Source organism: Talpa europaea, assembly GCF_964194135.1.
Source record: "Talpa europaea genome assembly, chromosome: 8".
Taxonomy (NCBI): Eukaryota; Metazoa; Chordata; class Mammalia; order Eulipotyphla; family Talpidae; genus Talpa; species Talpa europaea.
In genome coordinates, this window is record NC_140075.1 from 89,353,483 (window position 1) to 89,380,856 (window position 27,374).

General features: G+C 35.2%; 1 protein-coding gene across 1 annotated transcript; it reads left to right on the forward strand.

Moving 5' to 3' along the window:
• Positions 1-1,590: 1,590 nt before the first annotated feature.
• On the forward strand, positions 1,591-12,063 carry PPM1A (protein phosphatase, Mg2+/Mn2+ dependent 1A; the record flags this gene model as incomplete). Its single annotated transcript, XM_084240656.1, has 5 exons — positions 1,591-2,556; positions 5,526-5,643; positions 9,539-9,647; positions 11,027-11,084; positions 12,034-12,063. Exons 1-5 carry the CDS (start codon positions 1,723-1,725, stop codon positions 12,061-12,063), a joined length of 1,149 nt encoding a protein of 382 aa, XP_084096782.1. The 5' UTR covers positions 1,591-1,722.
• Between the last annotated feature and the right edge of the window lie 15,311 nt (positions 12,064-27,374).

Sequence of the window (27,374 nt, forward strand, 5' to 3'; positions counted from 1 at the left end):
AATGAGGTTATACTTGCAAAAACACTTATCATTAGTGATGTAGAATTTTTCCTAAACATTGTCTGTTGTTAAAGTGTCACTATTACATTACCCTTTGTCCATCAGAATACTCATCTGTATCAACTGGGTGTCAGAAAAGTAATCTGATGAATACCACTATAAAAATGAATAGTTTTCATTATTTATCTTTCATTGTGGAATTATAATAGAAGTCATAGGAGTAGACAAGATTTTTTTCCCACACTAATCAGCCAGACTACTCTAACTACATGTATTATTAGTTTATTATTAGTGTATTATTTTTCCTAAGAGGAAATAGAAAAGGTTGCTAGAAACTACCTTCCTAAGGGGTTTTTCTTCCCCCTTTCTCAGAGTTTAGCATTACTATCATCAATCCCCTGGAATCAGAACTGCTTCCTGATTTACCTAAGTACATTCCCCCCTCCCTTTGCTCTACTAACCATCTCTTTCACCTGTATTATATCTCATTCTGCCCTTTCAGATTTCTGAGTTCAGTTGTGACTCATTTGATGACTTGGACCCAAGTCTCTAAATTCCTAGGCTATTACTCAAATAGAGGTCAACCTAAATCCTAACTTTATATACCAGACCAATCCTTATTGGGGAAGGATTAGATTAGCTAAGATTACAGGCTGTTCCTAGACCCTCTGATCTCTTACTATTTATACCTAGTGGTCACAGCACATAATAGTAACAATACAGGACCTCCCTGGTGGCGCAAGGGGTTAGGTCACAGCACTACAAAGCTATCCGCAGCTACTGCAGCACTAGTTCAATCCCCAGGCCAGGGAGTTGACCCACACGGTGCAGCAGACCTCTCCTGACTTGCCCACTGCTCCCCTCAGCAGTATATTTCAGTACATCTGCCTGTTCTGTTCCCCATTCTGTCTCTGGTGAATCCTTTCACCCCCCGCACCTCTGGCCTGTACCCCAGTTCTTTTATGCATAAGTAAATCTTTAAAAAAAAATAACAATACATATTATTACCAGGTTTTGTTATATGTATATATAAGCTTTGTTAAATATATGCATAATTGCCTTGCAACTTGAAAATTGAGACTGTACCACTTAAGTAATTTGATAACTGTATCATGGAAAAGGTAGAATTTGAGCTTGACATTAAAGGATGGGCATGCTTGTTTCTTTAAGTGGAGAGGAAGAGTAAGGGATTCCAGTTAAGGGGACTGATAATGAGCAGTGACTTAAGGAAGGAGCATGCAAACTTAGAAAATCTGAATGTTCAGCTAAGGTGTTTGAATTAGGTTTTTGGTATATCCTGTGAATTCATTTGACTTCCTTGATTGATACACATTCAACTTAGTTCTGAGATTCCCAAGTTCAGTACCCTTTAGTGCTTTATGTGGTTGATGTAAACTGAAGGCCATCGTCAAGTCTCCTTTCTACCTCAAGTGGTGCCTTGTGGAGTGTCAGATCAGTTACCTTTATCCTGGTGTTTAGTTTTCTCTTGTCCAGGCTGAGCAGTACCTTATCAGCCTTTTCCCCATATCCCCCTTATTGCTCTCCAGATTGCATACCAGCAATACAGTGAGTGTCCTCTTATCACATGGGCTAAAAATTCTTATTTAAAGTTTTTTGTATCTCCTTCACTCTTAAAAATGTTCTTAGATATATGTTTTGTGTCCCTGATAATTAGTAACTTTCTGTTTCTCTTCCTTTGCAGACCGAGAGGATCAAGACATAATGGGAGCATTTTTAGATAAGCCAAAGATGGAAAAGCATAATGCCCAGGGGCAGGGTAATGGGTTGCGTTATGGGCTAAGTAGCATGCAAGGCTGGCGAGTTGAAATGGAGGATGCACATACGGCTGTGATCGGTTTGCCAAGTGGACTTGAAACATGGTCATTCTTTGCTGTATACGATGGGCATGCTGGTTCTCAGGTTGCCAAATACTGCTGTGAGCACTTGTTAGATCACATCACCAATAACCAGGATTTTAAAGGGTCTGCAGGAGCACCTTCTGTGGAAAATGTAAAGAATGGAATCAGAACAGGTTTTCTGGAGATTGATGAACACATGAGAGTTATGTCAGAGAAGAAACATGGTGCAGATAGAAGTGGGTCAACAGCAGTGGGTGTCTTAATTTCTCCTCAACATACTTATTTCATTAACTGTGGAGACTCGAGAGGTTTACTTTGTAGGAACAGGAAAGTTCACTTCTTCACACAAGATCACAAACCAAGTAATCCGCTGGAAAAAGAACGAATTCAGAATGCAGGTGGCTCTGTAATGATTCAGCGTGTGAATGGCTCTCTGGCTGTATCGAGGGCCCTTGGGGACTTTGATTACAAATGTGTTCATGGAAAAGGTCCTACAGAGCAGCTTGTCTCACCAGAGCCTGAAGTCCATGATATTGAAAGATCTGAAGAAGATGATCAGTTCATTATCCTTGCATGTGATGGTATTTGGGATGTTATGGGAAATGAAGAGCTCTGTGATTTTGTAAGATCCAGACTTGAAGTCACTGATGACCTTGAGAAAGTTTGCAATGAAGTAGTCGACACCTGTTTGTATAAGGTAGCTAGACTTTTTTATTAAAGTTAAAGTGATTTTTATGTCATCTTTAATTACTGCTCTAGTATTGAATCATCTTAGTCCCTGTAGTTCTTAGTAATAAGTTTTTGGCACAAGCATAGGATACTCTATGAAAATATAGGAATTTTTTTAGAAATAAATTACCTAGTTACCAAATATGCAAACATTATGGTCTGAATGTTTATAGTCTTTTAGTAACCATGACTACTTGAGCTTTTGAATATGGGGGAAGATTATCAAAGGTAAAGAGATTATATCAAAGTACATCATTGAAAAGAAAGTGGGTGGGGAAGGCTAGGCCTTGATGTCTATGTGTTAGAATTTTAATATTTTTAATATATAAACAATTATAGTACATATAACATACTATATATGATATGTGCATATTAAAATTTTTAATATTTTAAGCATGTAATATCAGTACATTTATGGAATTACTTTGAGACTCTGGTCTAATGAATCTGTAGCACCAACAGAAAGACCAGTGATCATTTGATGTGATGTAATAATAATAGCCTTGGATATGGAGTCAGAAGAACTTTGTGTGAGACTGTATGACTTCAGGTAAGCTGTTTAAAACTATCTGGAAAATCAGTTTCTTTAATTGTAAAAAAAGGTAAGAAACACTATTACCATGTCTGAAGGGGTCTTTGGGATGATCAAATTAGTTTGTATATGTACATAAACTGGTTCAGCCTCTTTATTTTTACAGGCAAGGAAACTGAAGATTTACCTCTATTACTTTTGCACTCTACAGTTTTGAACAAATTATTCAACCCATCTATTGAGAGGAAATAATAGTATCTAACTCATAGGACTACTGAGGAATTAAATTATGCTGATGTGTGTGTACATATATATATATATAGTGTGTGTGTGTGTATATATATGCTATACCTAGTATAGCAAAATTGTATGTACTTGATACATGTTGCTTGCTTTACTAAAGAAGTTGAAAATGACTTCTACAGATTTGTAAACTTCAGTAGCAGTACTAGGAATAGATTATAAACCCTTACCTTAGATTCAGTGTTATTTCTTCCACACTGTTTTGTCTCTAATAATTAACTAAATTGATTTTTTAACAAATGTTGATTTTATAACGCTCAGAATATTTGATTTTCTTTTAATATGCAAAAGTAGAATGTCATTATACTTCAGTTTTATGCACACTGCTGGATCTACTTAAAAATCTTAATTAATGGGCCTCCCTGCTGGCGCAAGGAGTTAAGATGCAACCTATGAACCTAACCGCAGCTACTGCAGCGCGAGTTCGATCCCCGACCAGGGAGCAACCCACAACCCACATGGCGCAGCAGACCTCTCCTGGCTCACCTGCTGCTCCCCTCAGCAGTGTATTTCGGTCAATCTGCCTGTTCTGTTCCCCACTCTGTCTCTGGTGGATCCTCTTACTGCCCGCACCTCTGGCCTGTACCCCCATTCTTGTGTGCGTGAATAAATAAATCTTAAAAAAAATCTTAATTAAAATCTGATAATTAGAAATCAGATTTATGTAATATCCAACATAAGTTAATGTGACATCAAACACATGTTTAAAAAAATCAATAGAGGAACAACTTGATAGTGCAGTTAATTTCTAAATTTGGGAGAACCAAACAACAATGTAAATGTTCTTTGTCCCTTTTAATATTCATGAAAATAGAATCCATTTGTTGGGATTATTCTGTAGCACTTGAGAGTTAACTACTTATTAGCTAAAATAAAAGCTGTTTTCTTGAAAGAATTGCCAGATTCAAATATTAGCAAATTATGACTCAATTCCACTTATTCTGTTGTATATTTTATAAATTATTCAGTAATTATTGTTTGCCACATTTTATGCAATTTCCCCCAAGATTATCTTTCACGTTAAATTATTTTGGATTGCTTAAACTAACATTATAAGGTCAGTTTTCCCATATAATGAAATTAAAATACTTAAAAGGTAAAAGCTCCAGGGCCTTCCTGTGGCACATGGGGTTAAGTCTCAGCACTATATAGGTATCAGCAGCCACTGCAGCACATCCCAGGCTGGGGAGCTAACCCACATGGCGCAGCAGACCTCTCCTGTCTCTCCAGCTGCTCCCCTCAGCAGTGTATTTCAGTCAATCTGCCTGTTCTGCTCCCTACTCACTCTCCGGTGACTCTTTGTACCTCCCCCCTCCCCCTACGCCACCCCCGCCCCAACCCCTGCACCTCTAGCCTATATCCCAGCTCTTGTATACATAAATAAATCTTAAAATAATGCAAAAGCTCCAATTCCTAATTGAAAGAAAAGTGTGGGGTTGTCAACATCATTTCAAGTATTTTAATAATAACATGGAGTACCTAAATGTCTTTAAAAATGAAATGTCTTTAAAAATGAATATACTCCCTATTAAGTCATTTTTCTAAACTGTGAGAGTTAAAACTGTTTCATAAACTTTATATATGTAATCTTCTAAGTCCATGTTTCTACTTATTATGAAACAATCAGCCCCACAACTAATTATAATACATTTTAAATGTAAATTGGTCAGGTATACATATAATTAATTATAAGTTAGATCCGGTTGTAAGGAATGCCACTAGATTTTTTTCCTTTGTTAAATTGAATGAAAGTGTGTGTGTGTGTGTGTGTGTGTGTGTGTGTGTGTGATCACTTCAAGTAGGCCTCCAGTAAATGTTTAGGTATTTTTTTTTCTAAAATTTTGAAAAATTGTTAGAGTGTGATTTAACCCATGTGTTTCTCATCTTTTTGGAGTGCTGGCTATACTGTATGTGGGGTGTTCCCCCGATGTGCATATATATTTTTTCCACCTTAAAAGCAATATGTGTTTTCATTAGACCAAGTATAAATACAAGCCATTTTAGACCAAGTATAAATACAATTGGCATGGCTATAAAAATTTGAAAGTCTTTGAAGAGCAAAACAAAACTGAAAATAATTTTCTCAAACTTTTTCTTCCCAGGGAAGTCGAGACAACATGAGTGTGATACTGATCTGTTTTCCAAACGCACCCAAAGTATCCCCAGAAGCAGTGAAGAAGGAGGCAGAGTTGGACAAGTACCTGGAAAGCAGAGTAGAAGGTGGATCATTTAACAAAAAATAAGTAGCTTTATTAAAGAAAATCAACACAATCAAACTTTAACATTTTAGCTTTTAGACCTTTACATGCCTTTGACATTTAATGTTTAGTGTACAAAGTGGGAAAGGGCATTTCTGTAGTAGCTGTTTAGATGTATGTGATCGTCTTCTTATAGTTACATTAGCTGTAACAACCAGTGTGGGTCCTGTACAGTCTGTTCAGGATACTATGTTTAAAAAGGCTAAAAGTGTTTGTATGCTTTAAAATTCTTGATGAATTCACTGGCATGAGTAATTTTATGCCATGAAAGGCTGATTGTGGTTTAACTATAAACAGATTATTTATGATGGTGGTAATTTGAATACCATCTTTCTGTGTGAAGTGATGTATGTGACTTTAAGCCTTTTTTTAAAAAAAAAAACTTGAAGATTCTGATTATTAACAATTTTCATGTGCCATAGTTTTGAAAAATTTATTTTAAATTCTTTCAGGGTTTTGCTTAAGCCATAAATTTCCTCACTTAGACAACATAGACCTGAAAAGAAAATATATTGGGTCTCTAGCTGGCAGATATGTAAATTTTGAATAAAATCAAAAAATAGTTGTCATAATTCTACAAGTTACTTTGGACAATTAGTAAGATACTTGTAACTCTGAAGTGTAATGTCTTTCAATATTTCAAAAAAATCAAGTCATCTTTGATACAGCTATTACTTGGTATAAATATTAAGAGCCCCCCCCCCGAGAATTACAGTGTGCTGCATATATGCAATAAGCATGTAGATTATGCAGTTTCTTTAAGCAGAAAAACTTCACATGCCTTTAATAGTGTTAAAATGCATTTTGGGCTTCTGATGTTATTAATTTGCACCTTAAAATCTTTAATAGCATGTAAGCACTACACTATTATATCCTGCTGTGCCTGTCTTATTAACAATATGCACTTTAATTTTGTTTTCTCCCTTTTTATTGTTTGATATCAATTATAATCTTTCTGATATTAGAATCATGGTTGTTTTTGATTTTCAGTGTTATCTAAAGCTGCTATTTTGTCTTTATTGCTCCCACCACTTGATAGTGATATATCTAGTATGTATAATTACTTTTTAGTATTTCATTTATTGGACACTATTCAATAAGTTTGTTTCATCCCTATTACCTTGGGTCTTGGAATTTTTACATTTTAAATCATCTCAATCTAAGTTATAAATACAGTAAAGTAAAATATTTAGATGCTACCAAGTCATATAACATTGGTTCAAGTTGATAATTTATTGGCACTTTAAAGTAAGTTGGTCATACATGTTTTCTTACTGATTTAAAGAAATAAAAGTAAGTACTTTAATTTTATTTACTATGAAATAGGATCAAGTTTTAAAAACTACCTTTTTCTTTAGTGTGCACTCTTTAAAGTAAGTTTTTAATGCAATTCTAAATAATTGCTTTAGATAATTTTGTTATAATAGTTTTATATTGCTTTTTATCTATCAAGAATTGCCACCTGAACAGCATTTACATACTCGCTATTTTTGATTGTTGAAGTGTTGTTATACTTGTACTATTCAATTGGAGACTATTATGTCATAAACATTCTTTACTGAGGTAGGTCTGATGAGACTGCAACAAGAGAATAAATATTACATTAATTAAAACTGCTGCTCTACTCAAAAACACAGAAGAATGTAACTGCATTTGTTAAAAAAAAGTTAACTTGTCGTAAAAAAATATAAAATGCTGCATGCAGTCAGTTACCAAAACAGGCACTAAATACCTTTTACTCTTTTTTTCTTTAAATATATGCCTCCATTAAGTTGCTGTGACCTACTAAACCTCGCTTTATTTGCCTTGAATTCTATTTGACTTCACACTATAGAAAAGGACAAAAGCATTTCATCTTTCCTATTATCTGTGCCCTTCTAAATACTTGACTCTTCTGGGTTGTAAAAAGATTTCAGCTCATAATTTAAACTATACCACTTAAGGTTGTGGTCCTTCTAAGTCAATGTAAGATTATATTTCTGTGTATATATTTTTAAAATCTTTGCTATTGACCACCCCAACTTTTAGTTGCTAATTTGGATATAACTGATAGAATCCTTCAGCTTTGGTGGTGAGGGAAAGGGAAGGGGCAGAATGTGTTTGTTTATGTGTGTGTGAAACATAGATCTTCTATACATATATATGCTTTAATAAAAAAATTTGGTCTTTTTACAGTTCTACTTAAAATACAATCAAAGGACTATTTCCTAAAATTTATTTTTCTCTTTTAAAAGCAGAAACAAGCAAGACTAGTGTAGTATTAATATCAGATAGTTTTAAGTGTATTGTCCCATGTGGAATGGGAAATATTGTTTTCAAAGCCTTACATAATTTTTTTTAAAGAATTTGTCTTCATGTCATTTTTTTCATAATTAAAATATCCTAATTTATATTTCATCAGAAGAGATGTAAGATACATCAAATATAGATGATTCAAAGTAATGTTTTTTAGACCTGAAGCCATCATTGATTGAATTTATTATCAGTGTTCATTCTAATGTATCTAGTTATCAATCCAGTAATTGTATTGGTTTAGCAGAGACTGTATGTTAAGTATGTTACAACTCTAGATTGTGAAATTGTGCAGTTTAGGTAAACATCAAATCCCTTTATTTTTGTATAGCAAATTTCCAGCATTAGAACCATGTAGAATAAATATAATACTAGATGTTAAAGATTAAACAATAAAGGAACTTGGCAAACCAAATCTGAGATCCTTGCTTTTTGTTCAGTTTAAGACTTTTTTTTAAAAAGGCAAAAAATAGGTGGTAAAATTTGACCTTTATTCTGAAATGATAATTCAAGCCATTTAAAGAAATATGGGTAGCAGTGTGTCTTTTAATATGTGGCTCTAGTGTTATTATTTGAGACTGGATTAAAGAAAGATCTTTACATGCATTGTTATATTTACAAATGATGTCCAATGATGACAAAGAAAATTTCTTATAATAAACATTGAAAACCCAAAAATTGAACAAAACTTGAACATACAATTTACAGGTACCTTTGGCATGATCTTGCATTTAGAATTAATGTGCTAAAACTCCAACTAAAGACTTCTAGTGCAAAAAGTGAATAGCTTGAGAGTTCTTTAAGTTGTTGGTACATAATTGTTGGTGTTCTGTGGTATGAAAAACATGCATCTGCATGGCAACACTGCAGATATTATATCCATTTAATAACTGGATGGTTTGGAATTAACAACTTTAAATGTAGTTGTATGGTTTATAATGAATTTAGATTTTTTTTCCAATCCAGACTTTGTTCATATTATATATCTATTTTTTTGCTTAGAAATACTATAGACAAAAACTAAGCTGAGAGTGGTGTTTAAGTACATAACCTAATCTGCACATGCTTTGCAAATATAAGTATTTATGTAAAAATGATTGGGTTAGAGCAAAAAATTCCCTGTACTTAAATAAAGGTTTATCTTTTTTCAAACGTTTATTTTTTAAAAAATTGTGCAGTATATTTTCAAGGCAAAGTTTAGAAAACATGTTTCCAGTGGTAAAAAGAGGAGCTGATCTCAGAAGTGACTAGTTGGCATCTTAAGAATATTCTCATCTGTACACACATATCCATCCCTACTTATGTAACATACTGATCTTAATGTGAAATTTTTTCACATTTTTATCATTTATTTTTATTTTTTGAAGCTGATCTGGAAATTACCTTGATTTTTGTATCATTTTGCGCACCCCTTTGTCATAAATTTTCAAAGGTGATCTTTTATACCAGTTTAGGAAATCTCAGATGTGGTAAATGCCATCTTTAAAAACCTAAGTTATCTTTGTTTCAGTTTTTTTAAATTAAATTTGGATAACACTTACAAAAAAAGTACTTCTGATTCCCAGAAATCATAAAGAAGCAGGGGGAAGGAGTCCCTGACTTAGTCCATGTGATGCGCACATTAGCCAGTGAGAACATCCCCAGCCTCCCACCAGGGGGTGAATTGGCAAGCAAGTAAGTTACATTTTGTATATTCTCAGTTTCTCTCAGTAAATGAAAATGTTAGGTGTCCTTTGTACACACATGTTTACCTAATTTCTCAAGGATGCAATTATCTGTATACTCAAAATGTGATTCACTGTTTTTCAGTAGTGATATATGATGCTTGTTTAGAATATAGATACCAGAATGTCATTGTGACTAATTACACCAAAGTCTGTCTTTAGTGGAGGGTTGGCTTACGTTGCTATAATATAGTGAATTATTTTTTAGTTAAGTTACAGCACCACAAAATTCTGTGTCCTAATTTTTCCAACTGTTGTAATTTGATTTGGTGGCTCCCTGGATGCTGTAAAACCCCAGGGATAAGCATCTAGCTCTCATCCCATCTGGTCATATTTCTACCTCTCTGATTTTCCCAGTGTTTTTGGTTGTTTATTTCTGGTTGGTTAGTTTTTGGTGCGAAGGAAGATAGAAGGATGCCTTTCTTTCCTTTTCCCCTTTGTACTTCATATGCTGGATTAATCTTTGTTAAATATTAAGCTTATGTCTTTATGAACTAAAATGGAGACTTCAAGCAGTTTTATGATCAAAAATTAAAACTTTTTACCTCAGATACATAATTGGCATATGGTATATTGACTGGTTTCATTGATTACCACTTGATTTTGACTGATTTCCTTGATTACAAGTGAAACTATGTTCTTTTTAATCATTGTACTAAATAGTAATTGTAAAAATTCCTGTTTGAAGCTTTTAGTTTTTAGAAACCTTTTCTTGTAACATTTCTGTGACATGACTGGCGTATAAATTCCAAATCAATTGTAGAAATAGGGAGGCTATCACTTATAAATATACTATTTTTGGATTAGTTGACAAAATACTATTCAAAAACTAATTTCTAGACTTGTCAAGAAAATATTACATTTGACATTAAAGTTTTAATAGAGCTTTTTAAAGGGGGCATTATGAAAAGCAGAAAATAAATGTTAAAAAGATCAAATTATTTTACTACAATAGATAGTGAAGTAACTTTTACTTCAAAATAGTTAACTCTAAACCAGAATATATTAGTTACTTTATTTCAAGAACTGCCATTCCCATTGCTGACTCATAACCATAGGAGTTCACATAAGAGTACACTATATAGGCTGTTTTTTTTTCTTTTGTCTTCTACTAATTGGGTTGATAGTATGTATATTTCAGAGTAAATTTACCTTTTCCTCTATTCTAACATTGGGGCCCAGATATCTTAAAGTGGGGCTCTCTTATTGACAGTAAGAAATAGAACTCGAGAAACTATGAGATTATCTTTGGCATATTAATGAACATCTGGCTATGAGATAAATAATTTTATACTTTGAAGAATTAACTTTCTGCTTTTAAAAATTTAGGCGGAATATAATCGAAGCCGTTTACAATAGACTGAATCCTTACAAAAACGATGACACTGTAAGTAACATTTTAGCTCCCGCTGCTTTCCCTTCCCCTCCACTTGAAATGCATATCCTTCCTGTTTTTCCAGAGTTACTCAATGCAGCCATTCTTGCATACATAACCCTGGCTGGTTGATTGATTGATTGGACTGTTCTGAACTCTGCTTACCATAGTTCTAGTGATTGAGGATATAACCACTTCTCTCAAAAAAGAAGAAAATTCCTTTGAATTATTCTGTGTATTTGAATCTTCTATAGATGGCCAACTTTAGAAGGTTTTCGTCCATTCATTTTTTTGAAGTTGTAATTATCTACTCAATCTTGAATTAGGCTGAGTTTTGTAAGCAGTTGCAGCAGAACTTCATAATGCCAATTTCCATTAAATAGTTGGACATGCCTTTGCCGGGATCACTGATGTACTTCATTTAAATATTGAAGAATTGAATTCTGTTTATATAAATCAACATTTAGATGTTATAGTCTCCAGTTAAGTTTCCAGTTAAAATTCTTTTGTAGTATGCTGTTTTCCAAAGAGTGGCAATTTAAAATCATTTAGGTATAACTCTGAAATATTTTGTATATTGCATTATAAAGCCTCTTCAAATCTCATATTTCTTGAGGTCTTAATCTCTTCATTTGCAGTAGAAGCTTATAAAAATAATGTTCTGAAAATAAATTGGGTTTTGTTGAGGAAAAAAATTCTTTTTAGTAGTTTTGATTTGGTCATTTGGTCAACTTCATGGGTAGTATAATATTTCAAATATTCCAAAACAAAAGGTTAACAATTCTCTGAACAGATTAAATATTGCTATTTTTATATACAAACATACACATATTATGTACTGTATAAAGTCCTTATATTCTAAATGCCAACTTTGCTAAATTTTTACATTATCCAGGATGTAATGTATCAGCACATCTAAAATTTTATTTATTTCCTTGTTGTGTTTCCTTAATTTATAAAGGACTCTACGTCAACTGATGATATGTGGTGAAACTGCTCATCTAGCCATGGAGTTTTCCTTCACCTCCAAAGGAGAGTACAGCTCAACTTCACTGAACCTTTTAAACATCCATCCTCAACTTTAAAGAAGGGCATGTGATGGGTGAGAGTGATCACACCAGAAAACTTCAGCAGTACAACAGCAAGCCCAGAACTGATTTTTTTTTTGTAAATTTGAGACTTATGTAAACGTGATTTCAAACCATAATTCATGTTGTAAATCAGACTCCAGCAATTTTTGTTGTATGATTTTTTGTTTTTTTTTTTGTAAAGTGTAATTGTTCTTGTACAAAATGCTCATATTTAATTATGAACTGCTTTAAATCACTATCAAAGTTACAAGAAATGTTTGGCTTGTTGTGTGATGCAACAGATAAATAGCCCTTCAAGTCATGTTGTGTTTGGACTTGGGTTGGGACAGGGAGAGCAGCAGCCATGTCAGCTCCATGCTCAAATGTACACATGATTATGGAAAATAATTTCAAAATCTTTACAAAGCCAAACATTTAGTAAGTTACTGCAAACTATCTTAATGTTCTTGGCAGTGGGATTGGCATTGTTGAAAATGGTCCCCTCATTTAACTGTCTTTTAGGTTGTCCTCTCCTTGTTGCCACAAGTATTGCAGGTAATACAGTATATTCATAAGAATATCAATCTTGGGGCTAGAATGCCTTGATTCTTTGCACCTCTTTTACAAGTCCTTACATTTAATTACTAATTGATAAGCAGCAGCTTCCTACACATAGTAGGAGACTGCCACATTTTTGCTATCATGATTGGCTGGGCCTGCTGCTGTTCCTATTAAGATATTCTGAATTCCATTTTATCAATAAAGCTTGATTTAACAAACAAGAAATTTAATCATGTATGTGTAATTCCTCCTTTAGCCCCGTCCTTTAAAAACATGATGCCATTGTAAAAGAGAAGTTTCTCATGGGGAAAGATGTTAGTCTTTTTTAATTGGAAAGTACTGTTACTCAGAGCATAGATGGAACTGTTTTCCTTCCATTAGAAAGACTGAAAGATTCAAGTCTCTGTTGTTCCTTAATTTTTCAAATGGATTTTTCTGGCTGTTTTTCATTAAGATGTGTTATCAGCTTAAATTTGCCTACTGTTTAATTAAAATAATTGTCAAAGGGTGACAATCTAACACTCTATTATAGGGGTGTGTGTGTGTCTGTGTGTGTGTGTGTGCGCGCGCGTGCGTGCGTGCGCGCGCGCCTGTGATTTTTAATTGGCCCATGTCTTTAGAATCCAAGTAGTTAAGATGTATTTGTGATTTGAAATATAGCATGTTGATAATATTTAGCTGTTGGCCTTTAAAAATAATTTTCAAAACTTAAAGAGTTGTAGATATAAAAACAGCCTAATTTAACTTAGGCTTAAATTCCTCTGATTAAGCATGTGAAAGTAAGTTTTTAAAATCTGTCACACTGAAAAAACTGTTCTGTGCCCTTCTGTATTTTTGTCTTTTTAGGTTGCATATTGTATTTATTGCCATGTAATTTAATCATTCAGTAGGCAGAGTCCCCACTAGAAAACTATTAAAATGTATGGTTAAAATACAACATTGACTACAAAATCAAAGCTTTGTGTATAAAAGATAGTATAATCAATTTTGTTAATTTGCTTTTTCTCTAATTTGGAAATATACATATTTGTATATATAGCCTTAAAACTAATGTAAAGTTAGGGGAGTAGTGGGAAAAGTAATGTGAAATGTCTCAGACTTAAGTAGTTAAAACCAGCAAAATCTTTTCATCATCCCTCTTATTCGTGAGGTGATTAAATGTAACTTAATTGTATTAATATATATCTTAATCCAGCATGAAGAAAAACAAGTACTATTTATATTTAGAAATTCATAACAGTTGGAATTACAGAACCAATTCCGTACTTAACTTACAAATAAATGCTTAATGTCTAAATCTGGTAGAGTGCGAAGTATGATAATGTTCTAAGTTATAGCTTTGCAAGCATCTAAATGTACATTTAATGAATACCAGTGCTTTAACGTAGATTGATTACCAGGCATACTAGTATTGAAAACTAAATCCCTATTTACAATAAGCCAGGTCCTTAGTTTTTATAAATAGACTGAAGTTTTTAGTTCTGGAAATTTCAGTATCTTGAATTCTTGAGATGTAAAACCTTAAATCACAAGTAAAATATGTGATGGAAAGCTATATTTCAAACCATAACAACATTAGAGCCCTTTTTATTTGAGTCTTTAAATAAAAAGGAGATTAAAGTATTCCTCTGTTAAAATTATAAGTACTGAAGTTAGGTTTAGAAGTGAGAGAAAACTTGTTAAAGTGTGATCTAAGAAGACTAAATCTTTTCCACATGAGTCAGCATTGCCATACTAGATACAATTTTTCATTATAAAATACAGGAAGGAAATATACAGCAGACTGTGTGTGTTCTTGATTTCTGGGGGTAATGGTGGTAGTGGGGATCCAGCTACACTTTCAAAATGCACCTCTGCACCTCTATTATACACTTCATTTTTGTACCACTTGAATTCTTTACCCCATGCCCCCTTTAGTGTGCTAATTAATTAGCATCTCAGGGCAACGCCTCAGATTTTTTTGATGTGCTATATGTTATTTGGAGGGGAAAAGTTCTTATAAGACAATATACTTAATATTCATTTAATATAGTTAATATACTTAAATTTCATTTAAGTGTTTTAATAGCATGAAACCAATTTGCTGCTTTTAATGGGAAATTAACTTTATATAGCAGATTCTTATCCTAATATTAAATTTTTCTGATCTCTTTGTTTTAGCAAGACAAGATCTCTTATTTCCAATTTTTTAGAGCATATACTTTTACAGATAGCTGAAGCATCTTAATATTAGCACTGACCTAAAATTAAAGTGATATTTTTTTCTTTAGAACTAACTCAGACATTTTTAATTATAATGCTTTCTAGTAGAGGGCAATTAGTACACTGCTTCAGCCACTTAATTCTTCTTACTAATTACATTACAAAATTTGGATTGAAGAATTACATAAATCCAATAATCTGATATATAGGTGTACTTGTAGTGACCATCCATTTGACCACGTTAGTCCAACTAATAACCCAGCTTTTTCACCAGATGTATTCAGTGTTATCTGCAAAGCACTGTTCTAGGCCATGCACCTTGGAACTATAAAGAAAGTGAATAGGCCCTTGCCTTCAAGAAGTTTGCATTCAAGTTGAGTTGAATATAATGTATGCTATTACAACTGGGTTACTCGTCCAAAAAAATTGTTATTGCCAACCTGCCAGATAGTTTCTTGAACAAGGCAGGTATCTGCTCTGCAGAACTCATTTGTACTTCATTCACCTTGAAAATTCTTTCCCTTTATTTTCTTCTCCACTAAGCTAAAAATCTCATTCAAAAGAAAATTTTGTTTAGCATAGGAATAAATTTGGACTGATGAGATGTAAATCTATTCAGAATACTTAATTGCCTTAACAAATGGCCTTCTTCCATCCCTACTGACCGCAGCAAGTCAGAGAAATAGGTGGTAGATTTCTTAAAGTTCTCCCACCCTGAAAACAGTGGTGGCCTGTCAGTTGAGGGCAGTTAACAAATATATCTCTCTAATTTGTCTTATTAAAGTAAAAACTGTTCTTGAAAACACACTGCCAGTGTTAATAGCCAATTTTAGCTATGTTTTAAATTTTTTAAATAATTTCACTGCCTATCATTACTGAACAAGTTCCCATATGGAAATTCAGTGATCTCTGAAAGAACTGATGAAATTGGGTACCAGTGTTTTCTTGAATTTTGAATTTTAAGGTATACACTTAATTCATAAAGTTTGAAAGAGGTTTATGACTATAATATTTTGATTGCTATTTGTACAGTATTAATTTAGGGTTTGGTATTAGAAAATATATAAATATATCAGTATATAGAAGTTTGTCATTTGAGGTTTTTCTTTGAAGAAACCTTAAGAGTTCCATGTACTTTTTTGCTTACAGATACTGCTGGTGAGATGATCATTTCTGAGTGATCTAGTCTAATTTTTTTTTAGGTGTTAGGAAGACGTCATTATAGTTCAAAGTCTTCCTTTAATTCTAGAATTCATCGATGTGTCATGAGTTTGAGACTATATTTGTTTTAAATTATACATTTCAGAATATGCTTGAAATATTTAAGAATACATTTTCTAATGTTATAATACTGTACTTTGTGTTGGTAAGAGTACTAAGTCTCAGTTAAGTGTTATTAGTGGTAGTCCAAATGCTATACAGAAATGAGAGGGATTTGGCTCCACTTCATTTTCAAATGAACATTTCCATTTTTGTTCACTTCAACATAGATTCTTTCCCTTTTACTTGCTTTATACATTAAGCTACTGGTCTTCTTATGTTTTCTTAATATTACTAGCAAGTAGTTTTGTGCCAACTAGAAAAACTTAACACATACTGAAATTGTAGTTGATACTTTTATTAGATGCTAGGCGGGTGGGGGGAGTTTGTTTTTGATACACTATAAAATGACTTATTTTTTCCCTCCTTTGTCCTGCACAAAATTTTGTTTCATTTCCTCTGCTGCCCGTCTGGTGGTTTCTCTTTCTTTTTTCAAATTGCCTCATCAAATCTAATTAATACTGTAACACTGGGCCAAAACCAGGAAAACTTGGGCGATAAAGAGGAGTGGGGAGATGCCAGTGAGAAAAGAGGATAATTCTTGATTATTTGAAAGGCAAGAAGAACGTCTTCCATGGTCCCATCTATATATATGGTTAAGAACTGTTACATAAACTAGGGAGAATGAACCTTTGCTTCTTCAGATAATTTGATTTTCCCAGCAAGGGAGATAATGATAAAGAATTACTGCTGCTTTAACAAAGAAATAACTGAGAAAAAGAAATGCACTGTTCATCACAAAAACCCAACCTTTCAATTCTTTTCATTGCTCCCAAACCCAGTTTTCTACTAATAGCTTTCTCATTGTTTAGGACAATTATTTATAGTTATTCCTTTCTTTTTACATAGCCCCTCCTGACATAGTAAAGGATTATTTAGTGACACTTAATTTGTATGGTTCTTTCTGAAGTAAGTTAGATTTGAGTAGGAGATTGGGTAGCTGCAGAACAAAATAGTAAGATCTTAGGCAGAATGAATGGCACAACTTTTATTATAGTGATAGTTCTTAACCTTTAGCATTACAGGGCCTTTGAGATTAATGAATTCTAAGAACTTCCTTACACAGGGAAATGCATAATGTACATAAACTCCTCAAAGTTTACAGTATTTCAGTGATTCATGAGTCCCATGGTTTTGATGCCATACTACAACAGAATAGTCTTTTTTTCTGTAAAGCTCATCAAAAATGTCTAAAGGGCATCAAAATAATTGAGTTAAGGATAAAAGTAGCAGAAGTAGAGGAAACCTAAGCTAGAATCTGATAGTATAATACTTTTTTTATATGTTGCATTTTGAAGAAAAGGAGATTGCTTAAAGGTGAAAAGATAGAGTATTTGAGCTAGCTTTGGAGGTTAACATTCTTTTCTAAAATTGCCACTTTTGAAATTCAACAGAAAATAGGAAAGACAATAACTGAATATGTCTGTCCTGCAGAGTGCAGATATAATAAAGTCACATGCAGATGTCACATCTGTCACTTCTCTAACTCAGGATTGAGTTCCCTGGTGTAAGAGTTGATTAAATGTTTAATTCACTTCAGAGTCTAAGCAGCTAGGTGTTTACTTACTAATACAGAATATTAAAATAGGATGTAACTAACCTAAGCCAGAAATGCACAGGGTTAATGAAACTTTTACTCAAATATAACTACCATGAAAAAATTGATTAGCTTGTTGCAGTTCTTGCCAAAACTGGATGTTCATGTGGAGCCTATTCCTATTTTGATGGAATTTTGAAACACAGAAACCAATTTTTTTACTTGGTTAGACCTAAGTCAACAGCACATCTGCAGGAAAATACCTTGTTTGTAGAAATATGCTCCAGTACTGTTGGTTTCACTCAAAATGATTTATTTTACTTAATTTGTATAAATGCTATGAGTGGAGCGTGCACATGTTAAAAGCATCTTGCATTACATATAGTGTCACTTTTTAAATCTATAAATGTAAAACTAATACAACTGCAAAAATATTTTTCTTACAGTGTGTAGCAAAGTTCTCCACAGTAACTCACCCACACTTTGCAGTTTATGTGATCCAATCTTTTAAAAAATTTTTCCATAAATGTATATTTTTTATTATGTACCATTTCCTGGTCCAAAGAAAATATGTGAATTCAGTTCTAACTTTAAGAATGTACTTTTGTTTTCAAGTTCGTTGAAGAAATTGCATTCAGTCTGTGAATAGTTGCAGATTGTATGTGAGATGAAAAGTAGAAATTTCTAGTTTGCAAAACTGGTTCCACTAAATAAACAGGCAATTGCATAATGTGTGTGTTTATGATTGATTGATATTGCAAGGGATGATTTTGTTCTGACTAGACACATAGAATATTCTAAATCAGTTTTTAGGAGACGTTAAGAGAATTTTTTTCAACTCAACTTGGTTAATTTGCTCAAAAAGATAAATCAGTCACAATCCTAACTAGACTTGTCCCTTCCTAATTTTAGGAAGATTTCCAAAACTAGTAAATTTGGGTTAAATGATTAGTTTCATGAAAACATTCTAGAAATAAAGTAGCCATAAGTTTTTCCTCTTTGTTTTCTTCAGATGATATCTTTTTCTTTAAAGAGATGAGATTGGGAATTGGGAGGTATCTGGGAAAGGACTTTTCTCCACATAGGGTGCCTGCTTCCACGTAAACTCGTAAACTCGGGTGTGGTGTGTGTGAGTGTGAATGCTTGCTTCTTTTGTAATTCTGTTAAGTGGTTGTATTACCTTTTTCCTGTCTTCCATCTGCCTGAATAGACCTTACATAATTGGAGGGACTTTAGGGTATGTCGAACTGGTCATGTAAACGAAATTCTGTAAACTGCAATCATTTATTTTGTTTGTTGTTAGTAACAATGAGGGATCCTAACCAAAGGCAGTAAGACTGAGACAAAAATTCATATGGCACATGTGTAACTAGAACAAGGGTTCACCTATCCAAGTATGTTGTACTTTTATTATCTTTTTAAATTATTTTTTTGAACATTGAAGGTAAGGGCTTTTTAAGTAAAAATGATTTTTCCCGTTGTTACTGAGAAACTCATACTGAGCTACTCTTTTTTTTCTTTTTTTTTTTATTTTTCCCGTTGTTACTGAGAAACTCATACTGAGCTACTCTTCTTTTTTCTTTTTTCCTTGTTATCATTTAATAGCTCAGACTGAAATTCCCATCAAATCACAGGAATTTCGATTCTAGTTGGAAAGCCTGTTTGATGAACTACTGCAGAAAAATTTGGTGTGCATGCCCTCTATAGGACGTTACCTGCCACAAGATCCATTTGCCAGAGAACAGTAAAAGATCTGTGCTCCGCTGCTGCCAGTTGTCTATATAAAGATTGATATTTACTTGTCCTGATACCTTATATAGGGTGCCCTGGAGAATCTTAAGCTTTCTATAAGATGTGTGTTTTGAGTTAATTGTATTGTTACCTAAATGGTGGAGTAGCTGAACGCTACAGGTGTGCCATTCACTGCTGTGGGTTAGATGTGGGCTTGGGTCTTCCAGACCAAAGCACTTTCTCTATGGCTTTCCTGATGATACAAGTTTTTCCAGATGTTAATTTGAACCAGTGAAATTTGTAATATTTAATAATTTTTATCTACCAAAACGACAGTTTTATCTGGTTCAATCCAATCATTTCTAAAATCAGTTGTTCTTACATGATCAGATTGCAAGTCAGTACTTCTCTCATTTGTATTTCAAGTTAATCATGTCTCCTTAAAACAGACCCTTTGAACTGGGTAACAGTATGTGTGCATGTGTGTATGTGTGTATGTGTTTGAACAATGTTGTAAGTAAGTCACCATTATAGACAAGGCCAAGTTTATAATTTCTACATTAAATTTAACAATGCTCTTAAGATAGCTTTTTAATTACTAACATATTCTTTGTCAGCCCTACTTTTTAGGGAGTCCCTACAGATGCTATAGTATTAATTAGATCAACATGCTACTTAGACATTGTTATGAGAAATGTTATTCCAGCAGTAATCTGGTAAGGAAATAGTATTGAATTTAAGTATGCTTGGGTAGGATTTAAATAATAAAGATAGGAAAATGATTTTAAGGTTTTATTTTGAATTAAGTGAGGTGAGAGGAGAGTTCCTAACATTTATTAAGCGTGCTGAGATGTATGGATGCAACTCAGTCTGTAACAGTGCGGTAAGACTGAAGAAGTCTCTGAAAATCATTCTTTAAGTACAGTCTGTTAAAGCTGGATGAATGCTCTGTTCTAGGTGACAATCAGATTCTGACTTACATTGTAGTGCCCTATTTTTATATTGTGCTATTTGTGTTTCTTTGGGTAATAGTAGACTGAATTTATCTTTTAAAATCAAAAGGTTTGCCAAGTTTGTAACTGGTGTAGGTCAGAAGGGTTGTGTTTACCTTGTGTTAGCATATGGTCCCCACTTACAGAATGTGTGTCTTCTAAATTCTCAGTATACAGTCTTGATGTGTATTTCATTGTACTTAACGAAGAAAATGTTTTTGCAGAGAGTCATCTTTCTAAGAAAAGCTTATTCCTAATTATTTTAACCTCTGAATTTTTAACTGCTCACAAAACTGAAAGGTTGTGTTTTTTAACTAAAAGTCTCCAGAACATCCCTAACACAATAACTAAAATGTTCTAGTGATTGGATGTACTAGAAGCACATGGGAAGTGACTTTTTTAACTTGTTAAGCAAATAGAAGTCTTCATATAACTGGTATAAATTCAATTTTTATCACTGTCTGCCTTTCCTGGTGTATTCTGACATTTTGCTACACTGATCCTCAATAAAATAGGGAGGAGTATTAGCATTTTATAAACGGCTTCTGTGCTTAGATCACAGATGTTCTTCCATAGTATTTACTTTTATATCTAATTCAGAGTGCCTGCCATGACTTTTTCCTTTATTTTGGTTTTAAATATGTAAGTTCCTAGGCAACATTCTGCTTTAGGACTTCCGTAAATACTTTGTAGAAAAGTTTGAGGTCACTGAATTCTACATCCCTGCATACCATAAGGGATTGCTTGCCATGTGCTCTGTCCTGATTTTTGTAACATACAGGCTGAACTATTTGATGACAGTATGGTTATAAGTGTACTATATTTGCATGTGTAAATATCCTTGTTCAAGGTTGACTTCACAGTTCCTGTCACTAGTATTACTAATTCAACTTGACCTTCAAAAGCTTGCCACTTCACAGCCGGATGGATTGGCATCTGACAGGACCACATTGTTGAGAAAAGCTTCATCTCAGGAGGAGCAGAGTTCCAAGAAGGAAGCTTCGGGAGTGCAAGTCTCTATAACTGAGATCATTTAGTTGGTTCTTCAAATCTGTTGGGATTGTCTTGATATTCTTAGTTTATTGGACTGAAATTCAAACACTATGTTCAAAAATCATTTGTTCAGGTATAAACAATTTGATTATGTGAAAATCATTGTCCTTTCTAACCTTGGAATAACGAAGTTTTAATGAAGTTGGCATTTTTCCTTTTTGGCAAGGGAGGAAGAAATGTGGAGGGAGAAAGATATACTAAAGGCAAGAAGAAGAGGTTGTTTGGAAAACCAAGGTATTTTGTGTGTGTGATTTTTTTTTTAATTGTTTTTCTGAAATTTAAAATGAAATTAATCCTTATATTTCATAGTAGTCAATAATGCATCACTGGTTGGTAGATTAGTATAAAGTCTCTTTTCTCACCCTTATGTCCCTGCAAAAGCCCTGTTTTAGGGGGGAAAGGGAATGATCCCATTTTAATTGTCAACTTTCACTTGTAGTTTGATTAGGGAAGCAATTAAAATGATATCTAGAATAAGGATTACAGATTTTCTTTCTATCATCTGCTCCCTGAATTCTCTGAAGCAGTGGTTCTTAGCCTACTGGCAAGATAGAATGAGCTGGGAAGCTTAACAAACCATCATCACTGGAGGTTAAGTTGGAAGGTTCACATTGAAAGTTACCCTCACCCCAGTGAAAACCTGCCTCCTCCCTTACCCTTCCGTGGAGTTTCTATTGAATTCCTTGCAATGGCTCCTGTTTCCCGCAGAAAAAAGCAAAGTTCTTACAGTGACCTACAAGGCCACCTATATGGTCCCTGTGACTTACCTCTGGGACTCACATCTCTGCTTTGGCCACACTGGTCTCCTGGCTGTCCTCAGAACATGCCTGTCTCACTCAAACCCAGAGTCTTGCAGGTACTTACTTTGGCTGTTCCCTCTCCTTGGATTGTTGCACTGGCCAAAGCAAGTCACATCTAACTTCAAGAGGACCTGAAAGGAACAAATCAGAATATTTGTGAACAATCAACTGTCAGGGGTCCAAATATATGTGATATCTGAATAAGCTTGTGCATGTGTGTGTGTGCCTTGCAGGAAAATGTGACTGATGTCATTATACTCCAGGAAACTTATTCTGTGAACTGTGAGTTTGAGACAGATGAGTGCTGATAGCACAAAGGTTGATTGAGACCACACGGCTGATCTCATATTGTAAGTGCTCATAATTATTAAAAATAAAAGGTTGTTCTTGCATCTTTGGGCATGAAGTAGAATACCCAGCAGGAAGGGTAAGGTGAGATTTGCATAGGCAGAGCCAAGTAAGAGTTTTCTAAGCAGAGGATGTAGGTGAGCAAAGGAAAAGAAGTATCTGGTAGGGAAGCATGCTGAGGCCACCCAGGATGTTGGTCTTAGCAGAAACTTCCTGTTCAGACCCCCTAAGGCACTGAGAAGTTTAGATAATGGTTCATCCCTAATTCAGTGCTTTTATGTCCCTTGCTTCTTAAAAAGCGCTTTCACTATATAGACACACAAAGTAGGAATAAACATTGCTTATCTCAAATCAGCTTTACTCTCAAATCCAGTGACATTTCAGTAACACATTGGAAGACTTGTCCTCCCCTTCTTAAACTACCCAGTGCAGTGCTGTACCAAACCTAATAGTCTTTAAATAATTTTTGGCTAATTGTTCTATAGGAATATTTATCTGTTATGTCCTCTACCCATCTGGAATGTTCTGGATCCTCTGGAAGAAATGTGGGCTTTAGGGAGCCTCAGCTGTGGATCCACATAAAAGACACCCTCCAACTTGAACTGAGCCCCACTTAGCTGGTCTGGCTAGCACCTGGCCAGCCCCCGCCGGAGCCGTGGTTTAATTTGAACTGTGCACTTTGAGTGTGTGGGAACAGAGAGGCAGGGGCCACGTGAAATGTTATTTGAGGTTTCCTGTTTGCTCTAGCTCTGCTGCTGCTGCTGCTGCTGCTGCTGCCCCACCACCCACTCCATTCCAAAACAAGTTTCATTCAGAAGGTGGAGTTAAAGCTAAAGGTAGTCAAGCATTTGATAGTTGATCACTTTCCAAGTTTTTATAAGGCATTTCATAATTAAACACATTATGAAACAGGCTGCAATTTATCAACAACTTATTTCTGATGTGGCTATTTTAAGATGTATATTATTATGTGAATTTTTTGAGCTGCTTCTAAAGGTATTACCCAAATCCGTTCATTGTGAATATGGTAGTAATCTATTTTTCTTCTTTGTAAATATTTTTTTAGAGTAGAAATCCTCTATATGAATAGCAAGCAAAAAGGAAAACCCAACAGCATGGGCTCTTCGCACTCACTGGATACTCATCTTCGCACTCACTTCGCACTCATCTTCCTGCTGCTTCAGTTGTTCTGCCCAGTGTTGCTGGAGAGAATCATTAACCAATATTAAACCAACACCCACTGTCACTAAGTCTGTAATATGCTACAGCTGCCCCGTCAGCAGGCTCCTGACCCCACCTACACAGGCAGTTGGAGTTCAGCCTTTGAGACTCGCTGGGCAGTTCACCTGAGGTCTGTGCTGTCTCGGCTACATTCTATTGTGTACCTTGGGGCCCCAGTTTCATCTTCTCTGGGTAATAATTCCTCATCTCTCTCACTAATCACAAGTTATGCTTTTTTTTTTTTCCATTGATGTATCATTGGTTTAAAATGCTACCTAGGTTTCAGGACTACAGCTTCACATCTTGATAAATGAGTATATCAATACACCCACCACCAGTTCTAGTACCACTCACCTCTATCTACTTGGCCCCCTAAGATCCTTCCACTGCTTTCCCCTCCCCATCAGGTAACCACCACTTTCTTGTCAGGGTCTACGGCTTTGCTTTGTTTTTTTTATATTCCATATATAAATGGAATTGTCCATTATTTGTCTTTCTCTTTCTGACCTACTTTGGTTAACATAATCGCCTCCAGTCCGTCATGTTGGTGGGACTATAAATGGTGAAGCCTCTGTAGGAACAGTATGGAGGTTCCTCAAAAAATTAAAAATAGAACTATCTTATGATTCAGCAATTCCACTTCTAAGTATCTACCTAAAGAATATGAAAACAGGGCCTCCCTGGTGGTGCAGCGGTTGAGCGCTGGGTGGTGAAGCTGCCTGTAGCCTCTGCAGCGCCGGTTCGATCCCCGGCCACTGGGTGAGGGTCCCACATGGCGCGCAGACCTCTCCTATCGCCCGCTGCTCCCTTCAGCAGTGTACTTCATCAGTCTGCCTGCTCTGCTTTCCCCTCTGGCTCTGGTGAATTCCCTCACCCTCCCACACTTCCGACTGTACCCAGTGCTTGTATAAATAAATAATCTTTAAAAAATATATATATATATGGGGCCTCCCCCGTGGCGCAGCGGTTGAGCACTGGGTTGCGAAGCTGCCTGCAGCCTCTGCAGCACTGGTTCGATCCCTGGCTGCTCCCCGGCCACCTGAGGAGGGTCCCACATGGCACGCAGACCTCTCCTGCCGCCTGCTGCTCCCCTCAGCGGTGTACTTCGGTCCTTCTGCCTGCTCTGCTCCCTGTTCTGGCTCTGGTGAATTCTCTCACCCTCCCGTGCTTCTAACTGTACCTAGTGCTTGTATAAATAAATAAATCTTTAAAAAAATATATGAAAACACTGGAAAAGACATGTATCTCTATGAGCATCTCTTTGAGGTGGTTCTGGGAGTGCCCACGTGAATTTTATATTTGCCACAGAGACTATATTTTAAGTTAGATACCTTAACCCTCCAGATTTGATGAGTTTCCAATCATTTTCTTATAATGTAGGGAAAATACAAAAAAGCAAATAGGCATTATGTGTATGAATTATTGTATATTTAGGACTAGTAATAATTAAAATATGCTAGATTTATCCCCCACCATAATTTAACCTGTATCCAGAAAAAATTTCAAATTGAAAAAAAATTTTTTTCAAACACGTTTATCAAGATTAAGCACTTGAATTAACTTCTTTGGGAAGATGTCACCAACTTTACCAATCTTTTGGCTTTTTTTTCTTGTGGTAAAATATACATAAAATTCACCATTTTAACAACAAAACTCGATGACACTAAGTATTTTTACAGTATTGTTTCACCATCATCACAATTTCCAGAATTTTTTCATTATCCCAAACAGAATTTCTGTGTGCATTAAGCAGTAACTCACTACCCCTCAACACTTGGACCTCTCTGTTCTACTTTTTATTTCAAGAAATTTGCCTATTCTAGATATTTCATGTAAGTGAAATCATATACTATTTACCCTTTTGTCTGGCTTATTTCACTTAGCATAATGTTCTCAAGGTTCATCCATATTGTAACATGTATTACTTATTCCCTAAAATGCTGATCTGTCCATAAATGTAAGTGGAATGTTAAATTCCCTATTATTTTCCTGTCATCATCTCTTTAATTCTACTAGTAATTGTCTTATGTATCTTGGTGCTCCATCATTCATTGCATATATGTTATTTTTCTCTTGTTGTATTAGGCCCTTAATCATAATGTAATGTCCATCTCTATCAAATTATTACCATTTTTAATAATTTTTTTAAAAGATTTATTTATTTGTTTATACATACAAGCACTGGGTACAGTCAGAAGTGCGGGAGGGTGAGAGAATTCACCAGAGTGGGGAGCAGAGCAGGCAGAAGGAACGAAGTACACTGCTGAGGGGAGCAGCGGGCGGCAGGAGAGGTCTGCGCGCCATGCGGGACCCTCCTCTGGTGGCCGGGGAGCAGCCGGGGATCGAGCCAGGGATCGAACCAGCGCCTCATAGGCTGTGGGCAGCTTTGCAACCCAGCGCTCAACTGCTGCACCACTGGGGAGGCCCTTATTACCATTTTTAATTGGGAGTCTATTTAATCTGATACAAATATAGCAGCTCCTGGCTTCTTTTTTGCCCTGTCATTTTTTTAAAGGTTTATTTTTATTTATTTATGGGTTGTGGGCCAGAGGTGTGGGAGGTGAGAGGATTCACTAGAGACAGAGTGGGGAGCAGAATAGGTGAATCTACTGAATTATGCTGCTAAGGGAAGCAATGGGTGAGACAGGAGAAGTCTCCTGTGCCATGTGGGTTAGCTCCCTGGCCGCAGTGGCTGGTGATAGCTTGATAGCACCAAGACTCTCACCCCTGGTGCCACCAGGGAGGCCCATGATTGTCATTTATTTATTTGTAGGATAGTCCTCCTACCTTTAATTTTGTGTTTGTCTTTGCTGCTGAGTTTTTATAAATAACTTAGGTGACTGTACCTCTATTTGTTGTTCTGTTGCTTTACAAAAACCTCATTAGTACTTCTATCATGGACAGCTTGGTTTTGATAAATACCTTTAGTTTTAAATTGTTAATGAAGCTCCTTATCCTTCCTCTATCTTGAACATTATAATCATGCAGGGTAAAGGATACTATCCTTCCTCAATATAATCATGCTGGAAATCTTACTTTGAGGACTTTAAGTATTTCCTGACATTCCCTCCTTGGCTGTAGTGTTTCTACTGAAAGGTTCACTGCAGTTTAATTGGTGTTCCCTCATGGGTTACACTTTTTTTCATGTTTTTAGTATTCTGTCTTTGCTATTAGTTTTCAACCGTTTCCTTATGTCTTGTGATCTGTCTGGTATTACTTTGTTTGGGACTCTTGGTCTTTTTTTTTTTTTTTTAAGATTTATTTATTTATGCATACAAGAGCTGGGGTACAGGCCAGAGATGTGGGGGGTGAGAGGACTCACCAATGTGGGGAACAGGCAGACTGACAAATACACTGCTGAGGAGAGCAGCGGGGTGAGACAGGAGAGGTCTGCTGCGCCATGTGGGTTTCTCTCTGGCTGGCCGGGGTTTGAACTCGTGCTGCAGAGGCTGTGGATAGCTTCATAG